The sequence below is a fragment of the Podarcis erhardii genome (assembly GCF_964252035.2).
Source record: "Podarcis erhardii genome assembly, chromosome: 4".
In the NCBI taxonomy this organism is placed as follows: Eukaryota; Metazoa; Chordata; class Lepidosauria; order Squamata; family Lacertidae; genus Podarcis; species Podarcis erhardii.
The window spans coordinates 5239543-5259360 of record NC_138508.1 but is presented as its reverse complement, the minus strand read 5'-3'; the positions used below and the strand labels follow the sequence as shown (position 1 = coordinate 5259360).

Below are 19818 nucleotides of genomic sequence, written 5' to 3'. Positions count from 1 at the left end.
TTGTGGGTAGGGGGCCAAGCCCCCCAATATTGAGGGGCCCCCAAACAGATCAGCCTCCCACCTGCAAACACACCCTCCGAGCTCCCCATCCCCCAACTGCCGATTGCGCTTGTGTGCTGGCGGGGGCGAGGCACAGAGGGCCATCTTCACTCTCCGTGCTCTTCAGCCCCTGCCGCTGGCAGGGCGCAACGGGGATCTCTGCAGGGGGCACCTGGTTTGCATCTCCCCAGATTGCACGCTCAGGGCAACGGCCCCCCTGGCACCTCCCACGCAGCGCATGATGTTGTGCATATGTCATGTGACGCCGGGCCCCCTCAATGTGGGGGGCAAGTCGGTGCCCCTGCTCACACTCCACATCCTTCCCAGTTAAGACTTCCATCCCTACTCTCTTTCAAAGAGCAACATATTCAGCAAGAGAGGATGTCACCAATATCTATTTCCCACCAAGCAGCAATGTGGAATGGCAGAAACTATCAAAATTGATGGTGGGAACCGCGCTTTTCCATTTCCCTTCTACCAGCAGTCAGGAACATATCTTTCTACATACCCAAACAGGGAAGAAGGATCTTAGGCTTTGAATATTTAAGCCACATTTGGTACATAAAATCAATTTAATGTATGGATTCAGCAAAACCAAAAACTACTTACTCCCGTGGCAGAAGGAATTGGGCCATCACTGTCAACTATTCTTATTTCTCCAGCTTCACTTCCTAAATATGTTCCATCTTCAATTATTCCTCTGCACGGTTCAAGGTCCTCTGGAGTCTTTCGATAAATAAGGTGTTGAAATGTGGAAGAATTCTCAATAGGTTCAATTTCATAGCATAAAGTCCCAATTTGCACATGTCCCCTGGGGGGTTGGGGCGGAAACCCAAAAGACAGAGACTTAGGGTCAACAAATCAGCAAATGCATTAAGCCAGGGAAAGGCAATTGATGGTCCTGGATCATATTTATCTGGCTGGCCCAATCAAATTTTAGCTTAGGTGAGTTCCCACTCAGTATAGAACAGTAGGTTTTGTTGTATGGGTTGCATTGTCTAATATATTTATCATGGCTTGTATATTATCTTTGAGAGATATTTCCCTAATAAAGCCCTTTGATGTTCATTGATGTACTGCCCTATAACATAGTTTAATCTGTTTGCCGTTATAATTACCAAAAATTTATAATCCACATTTAAGATGGAGAACAGCCTGTGGCATTCAACTTTATGTATATTGCTATGAGGTTTCATTCCATGTACTTGGAAGATTCATAATTTGAATCATTTCATCATATAGCTCCTTAAGAATTGATGTTATTTTGCTACTTAGAATTGAAAGTATAATATATTTAGAATTGAAGGTATAACAAGTATGTCTTGGGTCCCAAAAACTGCCTGCTTTCTACAGTGCCTTATCATTGTGTTTGCATATACAAGAAATGAAAACTAAACTAAACTTAGACAGTTGCTTTACCCAACTCTTATGGAGAGAGGTCTGCATAAAATCTACTCTGAGAATAGCTGTAGAGGCACAATTATTCACAACTTAAGGCTCATGGTATATAGCTCTCTTTCAGTTCTACCCCAAAATCTTTATTACCAAAGCCCAAAGCAGGTAGAGAGGAAGGCCTGAGAGTCTAAGGCGTCTTCTACATATCCACCGTAATAGCAGTCATCCTGCAAGGACCAAATACACATCCTTGGGAAAAAATCAAATGAAGTTGAATAGAACAGCTTGACAAAATGATTGAACCATGCTCAGTTCAGGGTTAATAATTTAGACATCCTGCACAAATCCAGGTGATTCATCATAAAACCCACACATTATTATTTCTGAATCACTTCTCATGAGGCATCTTGAAGCGATTTACAGTATGATATACAGTGGTGCCCCGCAAGACGAACGCCTCGCAAGACGGAAAACCCGCTAGACGAAAGGGTTTTCCATTTTGGAGGCGCTTCGCAAAACGAATTTCCCTATGGGCTTGCTTCACAAGACGAAAATGTATTGCGAGTTCCCGCGGGTTTTTTTCCCCTCCCCCCTTTTTCTAAGCCGCTAAGCAGCTTATCAGCTGATCCGCTAAGCCGATAAGCTGCTAAAAGCCGCTAAGTCGCTAATAGCGCTAATCCGCTAATCCGCTAATAGCCGTGCTTCGCAAGACGAAAAAACCGCTAGACGAAGAGACTCGCAGAACGGATTAATTTTGTCTTGCGAGGAACCACTGTATATAAAACAGTTCCATATATAAAAACAGTTAAAAACAATTACATATTAAAAAATGTAAAAGGAGCAAAATGCAGAACAGTTTGAAAAAGATATTGGGTTTCAACCAGAAGTATTGATACTCCAGACACTGAAAATAAATCTAACTGAGTTCTACATAAACTTTCAGAATTTACCGTAAAAAAATTACATTTTCACATGCCCATTTTTTAAAAAATGGGCACATGTTTCCTAATGCCTTAAACTATTGGGGTGCATATGGAATAAAATTTACCTGAATATATGGATAATCTGCAATCCGGTCTCCCTTCACATTATATGTATAAATAGGCATATTTGCAGTTATAAAAGATCTGAAAGTTTTAAAATAAATTAAATGGCAGAATTATAGTTGGCTAGTTGCAATCTCTGAGGCATGGTAAAGTACTGCAATGGATTAAGATAGCTACTCCTCTGAAAGTTACTTTGTTCAGCGATGGGCTCAAACTTTCATTTCTATTTTCACATCTTATTCTTATATTATATCTTAATAAGAAAAAAAGAGAGTAGTCTTCCACATCTACAGGGAATGCCTCTTGGGTCATGTCAGGGAACTGCCATCAGGGCCGGAGGGAGAGAGCGGGCTCCGGAGGGGTTCCAGAGAGTGTCCCGGGATGGGGAGAGGCAGCCCATCTCCTGAGGAAGGAAATCAGCGTAGCACCAGTGGAGAAGGCGGGCAGATGGGGGAATCGGCGAGGCGGTCCCATGACTCCTTGCCTGAGACCAGCGGGGAGAGTAGGGGTCCTCCGCTGCCCACGCCCTCCTTGCACAGAAGGCTTTCACGCAGAGAGAGTAGGAGGAGACTAGGCGTCAAAGAGCTTCTTTGCTGGAAGAAGTTCAGGAAACGCCCACTGACGGATTCTGCCAGCGATTGAGACAGCCACAGGTGAGTGGCTGTCCGGACAGAATGGGTTCACTCAGGCAACCCAGCCAGGTGTTGCACCGGTTTACGCACGAGCAACCCCTAGAACCACTACAGGTCAGAAGTCGCACATTCAACAATTTATCAATGGATGCCGCCACTTACCTCTGTTTAAGATGAACAACTCTGTCATTTTCTTCCATTTTAATAATATAAGATATATCTGTCTAAAGTTAGACAAGGGGGGGGGGAATACAGAACAGTTAATTAATTCTCATTACCATCCTCCCTGAGAATTTACTCTTAATTTATCATGTGTTCAAGCTTGGAGAGGGTGGAGCTTATGAGAAAAGCTTAATCTAACAGTTATGTACTTATTTATATAAATCAGTTGGTTGTAAACTTGATTAGACCTATTCATGTCTATCAGTGTTCTGACTATACCTCTATGTACCACATTCTGGGAGCAAATGATGTCAAAACTAGCAATAAATTTTGATAGGGAAATCAGACACTGATTATCTTTTGTTGTTACTTTTTAAAAATTAGTGTTTGTACAGAGAAGAAAAGAATTCATTTTAGTTCCCCTTTCCTTTCTCCAAACTTGTTTCAGCAAGATTATGCTATTGTGATTTAAAGAAGAACAGGCCTGGAAACAGCCAAGGCACAATTTCCCAAACTCTCCAATAAGATTGAAAGGGAGGTGAAGTCATGTCAGACTAGAGACTGTGTCAGGGAGATAGGTATAGTAAATGTTAACTCACAGCCATCCAGCAATTAAAATAGAAAAATAATATTCTACAAGCAATGAACTCCATCAGTGTGTATGTATGTATGCCAGTGGTCAACAAAAGAGGTTTAAAGACTTTCTCAAGGCAAATCTTTTAAAATGTAGTATAAAGGTAAAGGTAAAGGTACCCCTGCCCGTACGGGCCAGTCGTGTCCGACTCTAGGGTTGCATGCTCATCTCGCTTGAGGCCGGGAGCTGGCGCCGTCCGAAGACACTTCCGGGTCACGTGGCCAGCCTGACGAAGCTGCAGCTGGCGAGCCAGCACCAGCGCCGCACACAGAAACGCCATTACCTTCCCGCTATAAAGCGGTACCTATTTATCTACTTGCACTTAAGGGTGCTTTCGAACTGTTAGGTAGGCAGGAGCTGGGACCGAACGACGGGATCTCACCCCGCCGCGGGGATTCGAACCGCCGACCTTACGATCAGCAAGTCCTAGGCACTGAGGTTTTACCCACAGCGCCACCCGCGTCCCTTAAAATGTAGTATAAACACCAACAATTGGGAAATACTTGCCTGCAAGCGCTCCAATTGGAGAACAGCCTTTACCAAAGGTGTCATGGGCTTTGAAGACACTCAAACTGAGGTCGAAAGGGAGAACGTGCCAAGAGGAAGGCACGCGTGGCAAATCTACACCGTGATCAACTCCCGCCCAGAAACCTATGTCCCCACTGTGGAAGGACGTGTGGGTCCAGAATTATGGAAGACAAACTTACTCGGCTATGAGTGAACACCAAAGAAGAAAGAAGATATGTATATGTCTGAGTATGAGTATAGTATATATCACGCACACACCAAACTCTAGTACAGAGCTTTCCAAACTATGTGTTGCGACGCTGCAGTGTGTGTATCGTGTAGACACTCCCCATGTTCCTCCTGGAGCTGGAAAAGGATTTATTTGAACCTCCGGTTTGCTAGTAAAACTGAATTACTGAGACCCCCAGGTATAGGGCGATATATAAATTCAATAAATGTTAATAATAATGACTGTGTCACGATATGATGCATGTCTAAAAGTGTGTCACCAACATGAAAAGTTTTGAAAGCTCTGGTCTAGTAAGTACTAGATCACTGATTGCATTTTAAGAAATTAAGTTTTAAGAAATATCTGGAGCAACTCAAATGCTATTCAAAAGGAAAATTACTTTGCTACCCCTTGATTCCAGCCGCTTTGGCACTATTACTTCAGAGTAAATGTATCTTTGTGTTGGTTGTACAAAACCTACAAAGAAACAGAACAGTGAAATCAACATTTGGAGCCAAATTTAGCTGTACTTAGATCTCCAGGCGGCAAATTTTATTTAAAAGGTTCTGATGCCACCTTTCAGTGAAGGACAGCTTACAACAGCATGATAAAACAAGAGATAGCAATTAAAGCAACAACATGAAAATCAACAAGTGAATAGATAAAAGTAAGCAGCAAAAAAATCTATTAAAAACAGCCTGTGAAATTCAGCAGAACAGATAAACCTATAGCCATCTTAGCTAGACTGTTTATTTTGTTAAAGCCAAGGCAAATAAAACTGTCTGGTGCCAACTGTAGGCATGGCACCAGAATGACACCAGAGGGGGCAAGATGGACCTGCCCAAGGAAGAATTATCACAGATGGTGTGCCCTGGCCTGCTCCAGCCACCACATGTGTGACTATAGATGGTGGGATTGAGGCAAGGAAAGAAGGGCTACCCTTATGCTATTCATATAATCAGTTATCAGTAATCAATATATTCACATATGCTCACACATAATCAGGGCTTACAGTATTTTTATAATCCATTTTGAATCAAAGGAAAGCTTTTGCCTTGGCTAACTGCAAACTGCTTGGAACAGCAACTTTAGAACTGACCTTTCCCCTAGAAACATCCTTGTACCCTGAACAAAGGGGAAGACATGAATCAGAGACACTGGTATAAAATCCCCCTCAAATGCAGGCTAAAATAATCCACAAGAACAGGAAGGGCCAAACCACAAAAACTCCAAAACTCCCTGTTCTGTCAGAACTAGGGAAAAGGTCAGATTGTGCATCATTGTGCATCATTTGTGCAGACGACGGAAAGCAGAAGTTGGGAGTAGAACTCTGCACTTGACCAGGAGCCGTAAACATGGCAAGAAGCACGCTAATTGGCTAATTTGCGCTGGCGTTCATGACTGTCTCATGACTGTCTCATGATCTGTGATTTGCTGTGATTTGCTCAGGTATAAAGACCTCAGGATTTGTCTTTCTCGGGGTCCCAGTTCTTTGGAAGAGATTCCAACTGGGTCCTTATTGCTCAGCAATAAAACCTCACCTTCTTTTTCTCCAAAGCTGTGTCTGCCTGATCCTTGTTCACTCTAAGTGGGTACCTACCTTACTTTCACGTGCTTCAGGATAACAGAGGAAAGGACTAGGAATAAGGATTGGGAAGGCTGGCATGGTAGGAAGCAGTCTTTCAGCTGGCAAGCCATTTAAAGCTTATCAGAAATACTTATCAAACCCTGATTCCTGAAATGAAGGGGCAGCTCAGTAAGAGCAGTGGCGGAGAAAGGGGGTGCAGTGTGGGCGGTCCGCCCTGGGTATCATCCCTGGGAGGGGTATGACAAAATCCCCCTTGGGCGGATCATCACTGCGCTGACTGCCCCTGTGGGTGGAACGCCACCGCAACAATAGGGACACCCGGCGCCCATAAGGACGGGGCGTGGTGTGGGGCCTCAACTGCCCTACAGCTGGGGGGGAGGCAGCGGGTGGGACGCACAGAGTGCCCAAAAGGATGGGCCATTCCTATGGGCACCATGCCATGTCCCTATCGGTACCATGCCACATCCCTATGCCCCTATGAGTGGTTTGCCCCACCCCTATGGGTGCACCGCCCCAGGTGTCCAAGAGGCTTCCTCCGTCGCTGAGTAAGACCTCTTTAAGACCTGGCCAAGTATCTGTTTTGGAGTTTCCAGGAAATCTTGAAAGGAAGCCCCATGTGCAAACAAATTGCAATGGCTTAATCCTCTACATGGTTGTACTGCTTCACTCCTTTTGTTCCAGCAGTCCAACTGCACAAAGGACTGCAGGGCCAGCCAGCCAAAGGTCTTCCTCAAAGGAAGGTCTCCATCTTCTGCTACTACGTTCTGTTGCCGCAAGCCTACTTTGTTCACGCCGCTTTGCCTCTAGGTGTCAGGAGTGCGTGCAGGAGCCAGGCCCTGTGACCGGTAAGGCTTCGTAGGACTGGGGCTTTCCTAAGTTTGTTCTCAAAAGGCAAGGCAAGGCCACACAGGTGAGGCCACTTGGTAACTCACAGCACTTGGTGGCAAGAGCCGGGAAGAGATATAAGGTCAGCATTTCCCTTTGGCTCTTTGCCACAGCAACACACTTCCTGCCTTGCTGAGTTTGGCTTCTTACTTCCTGATCCTCGGACCTTTGGCTTCTTGATTCCTTGCTTCTGGATCCTCAAACCCTTGGCTTCTTGACTCCTTGCTTCCTGATCCTCGGACCCTTGGCTTCTTAACTCCCGGCTCTCTGACCCTCAGACCCTTGGCTTCCGGACTCCCGTTCCTGCTCCCACCCCGCTGTCTTGCCCCCTGTCCCGACGTCCTCAGCTGGGACTTCGACCGCCCATAAACCAGATCATGACACTAGGCTGGCAGCTGGAGGGCCGGTTAGCACACATTTGGCCCAAGGCCTTCCAGTTGCCAAAGGAAATGCCACGGGAGCTGAAACTTGCATCTTGAGAGCACCTGAGCATTTGTTGGTTGCTCAGCTGCAAAGAATCGAGTGCCGTTGCTGAGGTGCAAAGGGAAAGCCCCATGGAGGAAGGGAGAGGAATGAAGGAAATGAAGTGTCCTCGTATTTTTAATAATAATAATAATAATAATAATACTGGATTTTTCCGTGTTTAAGACGCCCCCATGCATAAGATGCCCCCTATTTTGGGGGGCTCCAAATTAAGAAAACACTCCTCAGCACTACCTATATATAAGATGAGCCCCAATTTGAAACCTAATTTTTTGGTAAAAAAAACACCCTAGTCTTATACACAGAAAAATACGGTAATAATACTTTATTATTTATACCTCGCCCATCCGGCTGGGTTTCCCCAGTCACTCTGGGCGGCTTCCAACAAAAGTTTTAAAATACATTTACAATTACCATATTTTCTTGTGTATAACACCCCCCCCATTTTGGGGGACTCCAAATTGAGAAAATGGGGGGAAACTGTATCCGTGTATAAGACGACCCACAATTCTGAACATAATTTTTAAATTAAAAAAAAGCCCTAGTCTTATACACGGAAAAGTAGGGTATAGCCTTGACTGTCCCCCATCCCAGCAGCAGCCCATTCATAAGAACATAAGAGGAGCCTGCAGGATCAGGCCAATTTCATTTCGTTTCATTTAAATTTTCTACATCACATACTATACGCAAGGTGGTTTATAAGCTGAGGAAACAAGAAAATACCCAGCAAAAGACCACACATCTTATAGCAATCAGATCCAATACCAAAAAAGTCATAATAAAAACCTAACTTTGAGATTATATCAAATAAAGCAACATTCAACAATCCATTGGGATATAATAGTGCAGAATAAAACCAACTCTCAAAATATCAGCTCTTAACAATCCACTCTTAACAATTACCGTAAATGATTACTAAACTATAATTCATTCTTAACAATTAACAACAAACAATGACCAAACTATAATCCACCGTCTAGTCCACGATCCTGTTCTCACAGTGGCCAAGCAGGGGCCTCAGTGGGAAACCCGCAAGCAGGACTCGAACGCAAGACCCGTTTCCTCTCCTGCAGTTTCCTGCAAGTGGGATTCAGAAGCATTGCTGCCTTCAACCCGGGAAGCACAGCTCAGCCGTTGCGGCTAGCAGCCATCCATAGCTGCCTCCCCCTCCACAAATTGGTCTAAAAACCCTTTCGGAAGCCGTGCAAGTTGGTGGCCCTCGCTGCCTCCTGTGGCAGGGAGTTCCACAGCTGAACTGCGCAAATCAGGAGTTTATTTCCTCTGCCCTGACTCTTCCAACATTCGGCTTCTTCCCACCTCCACAGGGCAGCAGGTGGGGAACCTGGTGCCTGCCAGATGTTGTTGGCCAGGGATGACAGGACCTGGGGGCCACATCTGGAGGGCCACACAGAGGTTCCTCATCCCTGCTTTGTAGGAGGCACCCTTTATACTGAGGGTATGGGATTTTATTCTATTTTTAAGAAAAACACACCAGCTCCAAGAAGGAGAAGGAGGAGGAGCATCTCTAGCACCACCTCAGAGCAAAATATCCCCAGCCTCTGTGGGGAAAACCAAGTCAAGGCCTTGAGCAGCTTCTCCTCAGCCATTTCCTGCCAAAACATTCCCCTCCTCCCTCCTCAAGTGGTCCAACTGTCATTTGGTTTCAGCATCCCAAGCTCTCCGCTGCCACTCAGCCCGGAGGCCCGCCCCCTCAAAGCCCCCATTGCACCGTTCGAAACTCAAACTGCCTCCTCAGACTCAAGAGCTCCAATAGCAAGCGGGCTCAGTTTCGAGTCCCTCCCTCCCAGCTCTTTGGTTGGCTTGTTGAGCACTCGGATCCTGCCCCCTCAGAATCAAAGTCAACGAAGGCACCAATCCGCTCCGGTCCTGCCAAATGCCACTCCGCCCAACAACGCAGAGTGTGCCAAATAAAACCTTAGCAACAGCTGCAGCTGCTCCAAGCCCCACCCCTTTAGAGCTCAAGCTGTCACTCGGCTCCCGACTCCGCCCCTTTCCAGGTACTTCCTGGTGTGCCCTTCCTCTTTAATGTAGGACCACCATATTTCAAAAAGCAAAAACCAACAACTTGTTGAATATCCAGACATATGGCAGCCCAATTTAATGTTCAGTGTTTTACTGTTTTATATATATGCTTTCTTGGGAGAAAAGCAATGGCGAACCTAGACAGCGTCTTAAAAAGCAGAGACATCACCTTGCCAACAAAGGTCCGTCTAGTTAAAGCTCTGGTTTTCCCAGTAGTGATGTATGGAAGTGAGAGCTGGACCATAAAGAAGGCTGAAGAATGGATGCTTTTGAATTCTGGTGCTGGAGGAGACTCTTGAGAGTCCCATGGACTGCAAGAAGATCAAACGCATCCATTCTTAAGGAAATTAGCCCTGAGTGCTCACTGGAAGGACAGATCATGAAGCTGAGGCTCCAGTACTTTGGCCACCTGATGAGAAGAGAAGACTCCCTGGAAAAGACCCTGATGTTGGGAAAGATGGAGGGCACAAGGAGAAGGGGACGACGGAGGACGAGATGGTGGGACAGTGTTCTTGAAGTTATGAACATGAGTCTGACCAAACTGCGGGAGGCAGTGGAAGACAGGAGTGCCTGGCGGGCTCTGGTCCAGGGGGTCACAAAGAGTCGGACACGACTAAACAACAACAAAAGATATGCTGTAAGTCACCCACAGTGGCTGGGGAAAACCAGCCAGTTGGGTGAGGTATAATAAAATAATAATAATATCACCACCCCCACCCCCACTGTGATCTGCTTCATGGTGTGTGTTATAAGAAAAAAAACCCTACTCCTTTCCCTTGGGCACCCAAGGGCCCGTATAGACAGTGACAGAGCTTCATGCTCCGGCACTGGAGGGCGGAGAGCAAGCAGGGGCGGGGCTGGCGGGTATTATGGGGGCGTGGCTCACGTCTTGGGGGCGTGGTGCTCTGCCTGCAGAGCGGGGCTCCCAGCACGGGTGGGGGGAACAGCCGCCATGGCACCCTACTGGGGACGGTGCGCCCCCCCCCCACTCCTCTTCCTCCGCCAGTGCGTATAGAGTAAGGTTGTCAGATTTTTTTTTCAAATGATCCGGCAACAACTTTCTCTCTCTCTCTTTTTTTTTTTTTTGGAAAGAGAAAAAAAAGTTGTTAAAAATAAATAAACAAGAAGTAATATCTTCTCTTCTGTGGTCTCCTCTGTCGCGTGGCCTTCCTCTGGGCCCCAGCCTGCTCTCTCGGGGCGCTAGCCGCCATGGAGTAGGCTCGGGTCAGGCCTGGGATCAGCCATGTGTCTTTGCCCTCCTGGTGTTCTCCTACCTCTCGTCCTCAGCGGCGACGCGGCAAGGTCAGGGCTCCCCTCTTTTTTCTCTTTCTTCTTTCCTCTTTCTCTTTCTCTTCCTTCTCCTTCTCCTCTCCTCCTTCTCCCTGCATCGGCTCCAGGGTTTTCCTGGCCCCAGAGTCAGCCAGGTGGCCAGACGCTCTTGCTCCTGGTTTGATTTAGGTTGGGGGGGTCAGCAGTTCCCCCAATTGACATGCTGGGTGTCCCCGGTTCCCCATTCGGCAGTGGCGGTGGCAGCGGCAGTCTCCACAGCCCAGAGCCAGCCTGGTAGCGCAGTTGGCTCTGGCTTGTTTCAGGAGCTGCTCACTGCCGTGGCGCCCACCATTTTGCCTCACCAGAAGTCCCCATACAATGTGTCTTGTGCCATGGAACCAATCACGCTTCATTCCCTACTAATAAATCTACAACAATTAAAATATAAATCCGGGGACATCAAATGAAATCCTGGGACATTCCGGGGACGGATTTTGTCCGGGGACAGATTTGTAAATCCGGGGACTGTCCCCAGGAAACAGGGATGTCTGGTAACCATAGTATAGAGTCCTTATGTAGGTTCTCTATCAGTAGGAGAAAATAGCAGAGGCCAACCAGAGAATATTGAGAAGCAATGCAGCTAGTAAGCCTGATCTTTATTGATCTGTTGCGACAGGGTGCTCCCCTCACCACACGCCGGAGGGAGGAGAGAACATTGTTATGCAAGCCCTTATATAGACTTTTGAAATTGCCTCCCCTGTAGCTCAAGACCATGCCCCCAAAACATCATACATACAGCACAGAAAGAGGTGGTCCCCAGCAGAAATTTGAGTCTATTGCTTCTTTGCTGTCTGCCAGGATACCTGAGAATGCCTTATTTGACTGCCTTTTCTGGGTAGCCTGGCCATTCCTCTGAGTTGGCAAATACTTAGTTCCTGAATCTCTTACACATATCAATAGTGTGCTCACTTGCCAGACTGTATTTACAGGGAGGTCTAAGCTCCTACAGTCCAAAGACAATTGGAAAGCTTTTCCCATTTCCTTCCTCCTTGCAGAGAAATACTTGAGGTCAATTTAGGAGAGTCAAATTGGCTTCAGGATTGTTCTCCTGTACTCTTTCAGACACGTTGTTCATATACTTCTGTATGTGTTTGCATGTACATTTATGAACACACACACACACACACACACACACACATATATATATATATATATATATATATATGCTTTCGTAGATTTTCACAGGTACAGGAGTGCAGGTTTTGGTGTCCTCGGGTGTCTTCCCGTGTAAAAGTTGGGGTGTCTAGGCGACGTTTCGACGAGGTCTCACTCGTCATCTTCAGGCTGGTGCTTTCGGCTTCTTGTTACTGGAACAGAGCAGGATCTCAGTGTTTGAGTTCCTATAAATACTGTAGAGGGGGTGTGGTGTATAGCCTCCAATGTTCTGGGCAGAGAGGAAGTTCCCAGGCTAGTGTGCCTTTTCTTCTTTTGTTCCTTAATTACTTGAGAGATATCTTGAGTGATTTCTTGAGTGATATCCTGAGTACCACTTAGGTGGGTCATTAGGTGTGGATTAGTTGCTAAAGTCTTTGTGTCTTGACCTCTTGAACTTTGTGAAGAGTTTTCCTGAGAAGATGGCTGTACTGTACTTATGTGATGGCCTGGGATTCCGATTCAGAGGATGAACCAGAGGAATCCCAGCCTGCACAGGAGTCCCCGCCTCCAGGGCCGGCTGAACTGGGGCAAGGCCTAGATGCTGAAGAGCCTGCACCTGTGGCAGAGTACCAGGAGCTGGCCCCAGGTGAAACCCTTCAGGCCCCAGAGGGGCTTGAGGACTCAGTGGCTACAGGTGAGCCTCCTCCAGGGCCCAGTAGCCCTTCGGCCTCTCCTGATCTGCAGAGGCTTAGGGCAGAGAGGCGAAGGGAACTGGTTGCTCCCAGGAGGAGTGCTCGCCTTAAGGCCAGAGGAGGCGGGGCTCCTGGGGGCCGGGACCGCCCCTGGCCTTAGAAGAGGATAAAAGCCCAGTCAGCCCGGTCCCAGGTTGCGGGAGCAACGTCGTTGTTGGCTTTGGACCTTCCTGTGTTCCTGATCCCTGCTTGGCCTCCTGTTCCTGACCATCCGGTGCTCCTGTTCCCTGCTCGGCCTCCTGTTCCTGACCATCCGGTGCTCCTGTTCCCTGCTCGGCCTCCTGTTCCTGACCATCCGGTGTTCCTGTACCCTGCTCGGCCTCCTGTTCCAGCGTTCCTGTTCCCCGCCCGGCTCTCCGCCTCGGACCTCGCCCCTCTTCGTGTGGACTCAGACTACGCTCACGGTACCTTTCCCCCGGGTCCAGCACAGTTTGCTCCCGCCACACCCGCACTCCCCCTTCGTTGGGGTGCGTTCGGGAAGAGCCAGAGGCCATGGCTGACCAGGTGGCTGCGCTGGTGGCTTTGGCCCAGAAGAACCAGGCCTTGACTCACACCGTGCAGCAGCTCAGCGACGCGGTTACGGCACTTCAGCAGCGCTTGGAAGCCCTACCGGCTCCTGGGGCCGACGCCCCGGCTCCTGGCAAGTACCCAGTGGCTTTGCCCGAGAAATTTGATGGGGCCCCGGCCAGCTTTCCCATGTTCCTCGCCCAAGCCAAGCTGTATATTCAGGGGCGAGCCCGGAACTTCCCTGACGACCGCACCAAGGTGCACTTTTTGATTAGTTTGTTAAAGGACCAGGCGGCCAAGTGGGCGTTGCCGCTACTCCGGCAAGACTCCCCCTTGCTGGCAGACTATATGGGGTTTTGCAATCTTTTGGAGGCCGCGTTCGGCAACCCCCAGAAAGGGAGTCAAGCCAACCGGGCGATTCGGCAGTTGAAACAGGGCGAGTCCACGGTGGCCGCATATACCACGGAGTTTCGGCTGTTGGCACAGGACTTGACCTGGAACGACTCGGCATTGCGGGACCAGTATCTCGAAGGGCTTTCGGACGAGATACTGGACCAGCTGGCCACAATGGAACGCCCCACCACGCTAGACACTCTCATTCAACGGAGTCTACAGATAGACGACCGGATGGAGGATCGTCGCCAGGCCCGGGGCCGACGACACCTCCAGTTCTCGGCACCAGTTTCTTCCGGCAGCCCCACGGTCACAACTGAGTTATCGGAGGAGCCTATGCAGCTCGGGGCAGTGCGGCCACGCCTTTCCCCCGCAGAGAAGGTGCGGCGTCGGGAGGGGAATCTATGTCTCTACTGTGGCGGAAGTGGACACTACGCTCGGTCCTGCCCTGAGAAACGCCAGCCGCAGGGAAACCGCCAACCCCCAGTAGCTGATGGCCCTAGCTACCGGGGGTCCCAAACAGCGCAGAATGGGCCCGCACCAATGGACTTGCAACATCTTATGGTTCCGGTACGTTTATACCCTCCAGGTGGGCCCTGGATTCTTACCCATGCTTTGGTGGATTCAGGAGCAACCCGTTCTTATATGGACGCTGCTTTTGCTGCCCATCATCAGGTGCCACTTCGGAACAAGCCAGAACCGGTCCAGGTGGAAGCAATTGACGGACGGCTTCTACGTTCAGGAGCCGTTACTCAGGAGACCCAGCCCCTGGTCCTGTGTCTCCAGCAGCACCGGGAGTTGCGAACTTTGGACATTGCCTCTATGCCCCGGTTCCCCCTCGTGCTCGGGATGGACTGGCTGGAAGCTCACAACGTTCAGATTGACTGGGTCAAACGGACTGTGCACTTCCCAGACCCATGTTCCCATGCTCAATCCGAGACGCTGGCGGCCGCGCCCACGGAGGAGGCAGCACCCACGCTCCCAGCCGTGTACCAGGACTACCAGGACGTGTTCGAGGAACGGGGGGCAGACCAGCTGCCGCCGCATCGGCCTTTTGACTGCGGCATAGACCTCCAGCCCGGAGCGCCCTTACCAGTGAGTCGCTTATATTCTCTAACAGAGCCAGAGCGCGAGGCTTTGCAGGACTTCTTGCGCAAGAACCTGGAGCGTGGGTTCATTAGGCCTTCCACCTCGCCTACCGCGGCACCAGTGCTCTTTGTTAAGAAGAAATGTGGGGAACTTCGCCCTTGCCATGATTACCGAGCCCTGAACAAAATTACCATCCCAGACCGGTACCCCTTGCCCCTTATCTCAGAGTTGCTGGAGCGGGTGCAAGGGGCACAGGTGTTCACCAAGCTGGACCTCCGGGGGGCCTACAACTTGATTCGGATCCGAGCCGGGGATGAGTGGAAGACAGCATTTGGGACCCGGTACGGGCAGTTCGAATACTTGGTTATGCCTTTCGGTTTGTGCAACGCGCCTGCTGTGTTCCAACGCTACATCAACCACGTGTTCCAGGACTTGTTAGACAAGTACGTGGTGGTGTACTTGGATGACATACTGGTTTACTCCCGTGACCCGGCTCGCCATGAGGGACATGTCCGGACCGTGCTGCAGCGCTTGCGTGAGCACCGTTTGTACGCAAAGCTCAGCAAGTGCGAGTTCCATCAGCGGACTGTGGACTTCCTTGGACACCGGCTCTCTCCAGATGGGGTGCAGATGGACCCTGGGAAGGTGGCAGCGGTTCGAGAATGGGCGGCACCCCGGAACCGCAAGGACCTACAGCGTTTCCTGGGGTTCGCCAACTACTACCGGACCTTCATCGCAGATTATGCTCATCGCACCACCCCGTTGACCCGGCTACTGCGCCCAAAGACGCTGTTTTCCTGGGACAAGGAGGCAGAGGAGGCGTTTCAGGGGTTGAAGGCCTGTTTCCAGAGGGCGCCAATCTTACAACATCCTGACCCCTCTCGACCCTTTGTGGTGGAGACCGACGCCTCCAGTACGGCTCTCGGTGCCGTCTTGTCTCAACAGAATGGACCTGAAGCGCCACTCTTACCCTGTGCCTTCTATTCCCGCCAGCTCCTACCAGCGGAGCGTAACTATACTGTGTGGGAGCAGGAACTACTGGCCATCAAGGTGGCCTTTGAGGTCTGGCGCCACCATCTTGAGGGGGCACGACATCCGGTGGAGGTGAGAACCGACCACCGGAACCTGGAGTACCTCCAGACCACCCGCAAGCTGAACCAAAGACAGATCCGGTGGGCGTTGTTCTTTTCCCGGTTCCAGTTCCGGATCCGCTACATCCCTAGCTCTCAGAACCAGAAGGCGGATGCCCTGTCCCGGAAACCTGAAGACAACTCAGACACGGTACAGCAAGCAGAACCCACCACGATCCTACCTCCAGCTGCATTCCTGGCCACCCAGGAGGCAGAGCCACTGCAGGCTCGGGTGCGGAAACAGCAGCGGGTCGACGCTTGGGCCCAGGAACGACTCCAGGAGCTGGCTGAAGGGTCCAGCCCACAGTATCCGGGGCTGGTCCTGCATCAGGGCCTTCTGCTGCACCACGGTCGTCTGTACATCCCGCCAGGGCCACTGCGGCTGGAGGTTCTCCGGATGGCCCATGATGCCCCAGCAGCGGGGCACTTTGGACGGTATCGGACCACCCATCTGGTCAGTCGTGAGTTTTGGTGGCCCCGCCTGAAGGCTGACGTGGCTCGATACGTTGCTGGTTGTGATGTCTGCCGGCGCGCCAAGGGCCCTACCGGGCGACCCCCCGGCCTACTTCAGCCATTGCCAGTTCCACCGCGCCCTTGGCACACGGTTTCGTTGGACTTTGTAGTGGACTTACCCCCGTCTCGTGGTTGTACCTGCCTCCTAGTTTTCTCCGACCATTTCACCAAGATGGTGCACTGCGCCCCCTGCCCATCTGTACCCACAGCCAAGGAAACCGCTCAGCTGTACCTTCAGCATGTCTTCCGCCTGCATGGCCTACCTGAGCGCGTGGTGTCCGACCGGGGCGTTCAGTTCACATCCCGGTTCTGGCGAGCATTACACCAGACCCTCGGGACAGAGGTCTGCCTCTCGTCAGCCTACCACCCACAGACCGATGGCCAGACGGAACGGGCGAACGCGGTGCTGGAGCAGTACCTCCGGTGTTACTGCAGCTACCAGCAGGATGACTGGGTCGACCACCTGGCATTGGCGGAGTTCGCCTACAACAACGCGGTGAATGCGTCCACCCAGCAGACCCCGTTCCAGGCCAGTTACGGTTATCATCCACGGCTGTTTCCAGATGTGCTGCCGGCATCCGCGGTCCCGGCGGTGACGGAGTGGCTTCAAGAGCTCCAGTCCCAGCAACAGCTTTTGGTGGAGCAACTGCACCAGGCCAAGGAAGCGTACAAAGCCCAGGCCGACCGCCACCGCCAGGTGGGGCCGGAACTTCGCGTCGGTGACCTGGTTTGGCTCTCCACTCGCCACCTCCACCCCTCTCGACCTTCGCGGAAGTTGGACGCCCGATTCACCGGCCCGTTCCCTATCGTGGACCAAGTCTCTCCTGTGGCATTCCGTCTCCGGTTACCCGCAACCCTGAAGGTTCACCCGGTCTTCCACAGGTCCCTTCTGAGTCCAGTGGCCCCACCCGACGAGTTCCACCCGAACCGTCCCCGACCGCAGCCAGTGTTGGTTCAGGGAGAGCCTGAGTACGAGGTGGAACGCATCCTGGACTCCCGATACCGCAGGGGAAAGCTGCAGTATCTCATTGACTGGAAGGGGTACGGACCGGAGGACCGTTCCTGGGAACCAGCGGCCAACGTCCACGCACCTGCCTGCCTCCGAGAGTTCCATGCGACGTACCCCGGCAAGCCGGGTCCGGACCCTCGGTTGAGGGGGGGGCCTGGGAGGGGGGATGGTGTGATGGCCTGGGATTCCGATTCAGAGGATGAACCAGAGGAATCCCAGCCTGCACAGGAGTCCCCGCCTCCAGGGCCGGCTGAACTGGGGCAAGGCCTAGATGCTGAAGAGCCTGCACCTGTGGCAGAGTACCAGGAGCTGGCCCCAGGTGAAACCCTTCAGGCCCCAGAGGGGCTTGAGGACTCAGTGGCTACAGGTGAGCCTCCTCCAGGGCCCAGTAGCCCTTCGGCCTCTCCTGATCTGCAGAGGCTTAGGGCAGAGAGGCGAAGGGAACTGGTTGCTCCCAGGAGGAGTGCTCGCCTTAAGGCCAGAGGAGGCGGGGCTCCTGGGGGCCGGGACCACCCCTGGCCTTAGAAGAGGATAAAAGCCCAGTCAGCCCGGTCCCAGGTTGCGGGAGCAACGTCGTTGTTGGCTTTGGACCTTCCTGTGTTCCTGATCCCTGCTTGGCCTCCTGTTCCTGACCATCCGGTGCTCCTGTTCCCTGCTCGGCCTCCTGTTCCTGACCATCCGGTGCTCCTGTTCCCTGCTCGGCCTCCTGTTCCTGACCATCCGGTGTTCCTGTACCCTGCTCGGCCTCCTGTTCCAGCGTTCCTGTTCCCCGCCCGGCTCTCCGCCTCGGACCTCGCCCCTCTTCGCGTGGACTCAGACTACGCTCACGGTACCTTTCCCCCGGGTCCAGCACAACTTAGTTGTGCTCTGGCTTGGCTTCGTGTATAGGGGCGAGCTGTGGTTTTGTGGCTTGTGTCAGCCAGATCTGTGTAGGGATTGCAGGGGGGTGCAGCATCCGGAGGTGCCACCATGGATTGGCTACTGGATGGTGTCTGTAATTCATCTGTGGAGAGGGTCTGGGTTTGGGTCAAGATCCTGCCTACAAACCTATAAAAACAGATCCCACCACCTACCTGGAAAAAACCACCAAATCCAAAATAAAAGCCTCTCCTATCAGTGAAGAAATCCAGCTAAGAATCATCCCCAGAGAAAAATCATCCAGATGCCCCAAACTCTACGGCCTCCCCAAGATACACAAAGAAGGAACACCACTCAGACCAATAGTCAGCTCCATAGGCTCACCTCTACAAAATCTCGCTAAATTTCTCGCCAAGCAACTTCAGCCCTATGCAGAATCCATCTCTTCACACGTACCAAACTCCTTCCAGTTCATAGAAACAATAAAGAAGCAAAACCTACATCCTAATGACCTACTTGTGAGCTTCGATGTTGTATCTCTCTTCACACAAGTGCCCATTAATGAAGCCTTGACAGCTATTCAAAACAAATACAATCCCCCCGAATACATCTTGGACCTGACCAACCACTGCCTAACCAACACGTACTTCATCCACAATGGACAAAGATACAAACAGATAGAAGGAGCACCTATGGGATCACCCCTCTCACCGGTCATCGCAAACCTGTACATGGAACACTTTGAAACCAATGCTTTAGACAAGTCAGAACACAAACCCAAACTTTGGCTCAGATATGTTGACGACACCTTTGTAATTTGGCCACACGGGAAGGAAAAACTGGATAGCTTCCTCACACATCTCAACAACTTACACCCCAAAATACAATTCACTATGGAAATAGAAGCCAACAACCAACTTCCCTTCCTTGACGTCCTAATCTACAAAAAACCTGATGGCTCCCTAGGACACACTATCTACCGGAAAAAAACACACACCAACCGCTACTTACATGCACAATCACACCACCACCCTGCACAAATAAACTCCGTAGCCAAGACTCTCATCTCCAGAACCAAACGCCTGGCTGACAAAGACCACTTGACAACTGAGTTACAGAATCTCTCAAACGTGTTAATTGCCAATGGATACCAGCAAAACAGGATTACGAAGCTAATCCAAAAGGAAACACCCCCCAAAAACCAAGACACAGAAGAAAACAATGGCATGGCCCTCCTTCCTTATATCAAGGGCACTACAGATAAAATTAGCAAAATCCTCCATAAACACAATATCAAAACAGCCTTTTGCACCAACCAAAAAATAGCCAATATCCTCAGAAACCCCAAGGATAAAATCCAGTTGGAAAACCAAGGGATCTATGAAATACCCTGCAAAGTCTGCCCAGCCACGTACATTGGACAAACAAACAGACGAATAAATGCACGTATCGCAGAACACAAGAATGCCGTCAAAAAAGAAGAAAAAACTTCCTCTCTTT

The 19818-nt window shown here is 50.5% G+C and overlaps 1 protein-coding gene across 6 annotated transcripts in view; it reads right to left on the bottom strand.

The window, feature by feature from the left end:
- The window catches only part of LOC309340957 (disintegrin and metalloproteinase domain-containing protein 21-like), a 37737-nt gene extending 28364 nt beyond the window's left edge, over window positions 1-9373 (bottom strand). The window contains exons 1-6 of one of the 6 annotated variants that reach the window (XR_014156143.1): window positions 9093-9373; window positions 5045-5121; window positions 3275-3336; window positions 2483-2561; window positions 1585-1661; window positions 649-850 (exon numbers count right to left, since the gene is read on the bottom strand). Coding sequence is in view for 5 of the 6 variants with exons in the window: in XM_081860268.1 (XP_081716394.1) it covers window positions 649-850; window positions 1585-1661; window positions 2483-2561; window positions 3275-3336; window positions 5045-5121; window positions 9093-9222 (627 nt within the window). In the remaining variant the exon portion in view is untranslated. Of the gene's footprint in view, window positions 1-648; window positions 851-1584; window positions 1684-2482; window positions 2562-3274; window positions 3337-5044; window positions 5122-7321; window positions 7392-9092 lie in introns of those variants that run through there. The other 5 variants (XM_081860268.1, XM_081860267.1, XM_081860270.1 and 2 more) reach the window with 5 other exon arrangements.
- Window positions 9374-19818: the final 10445 nt, after the last annotated feature.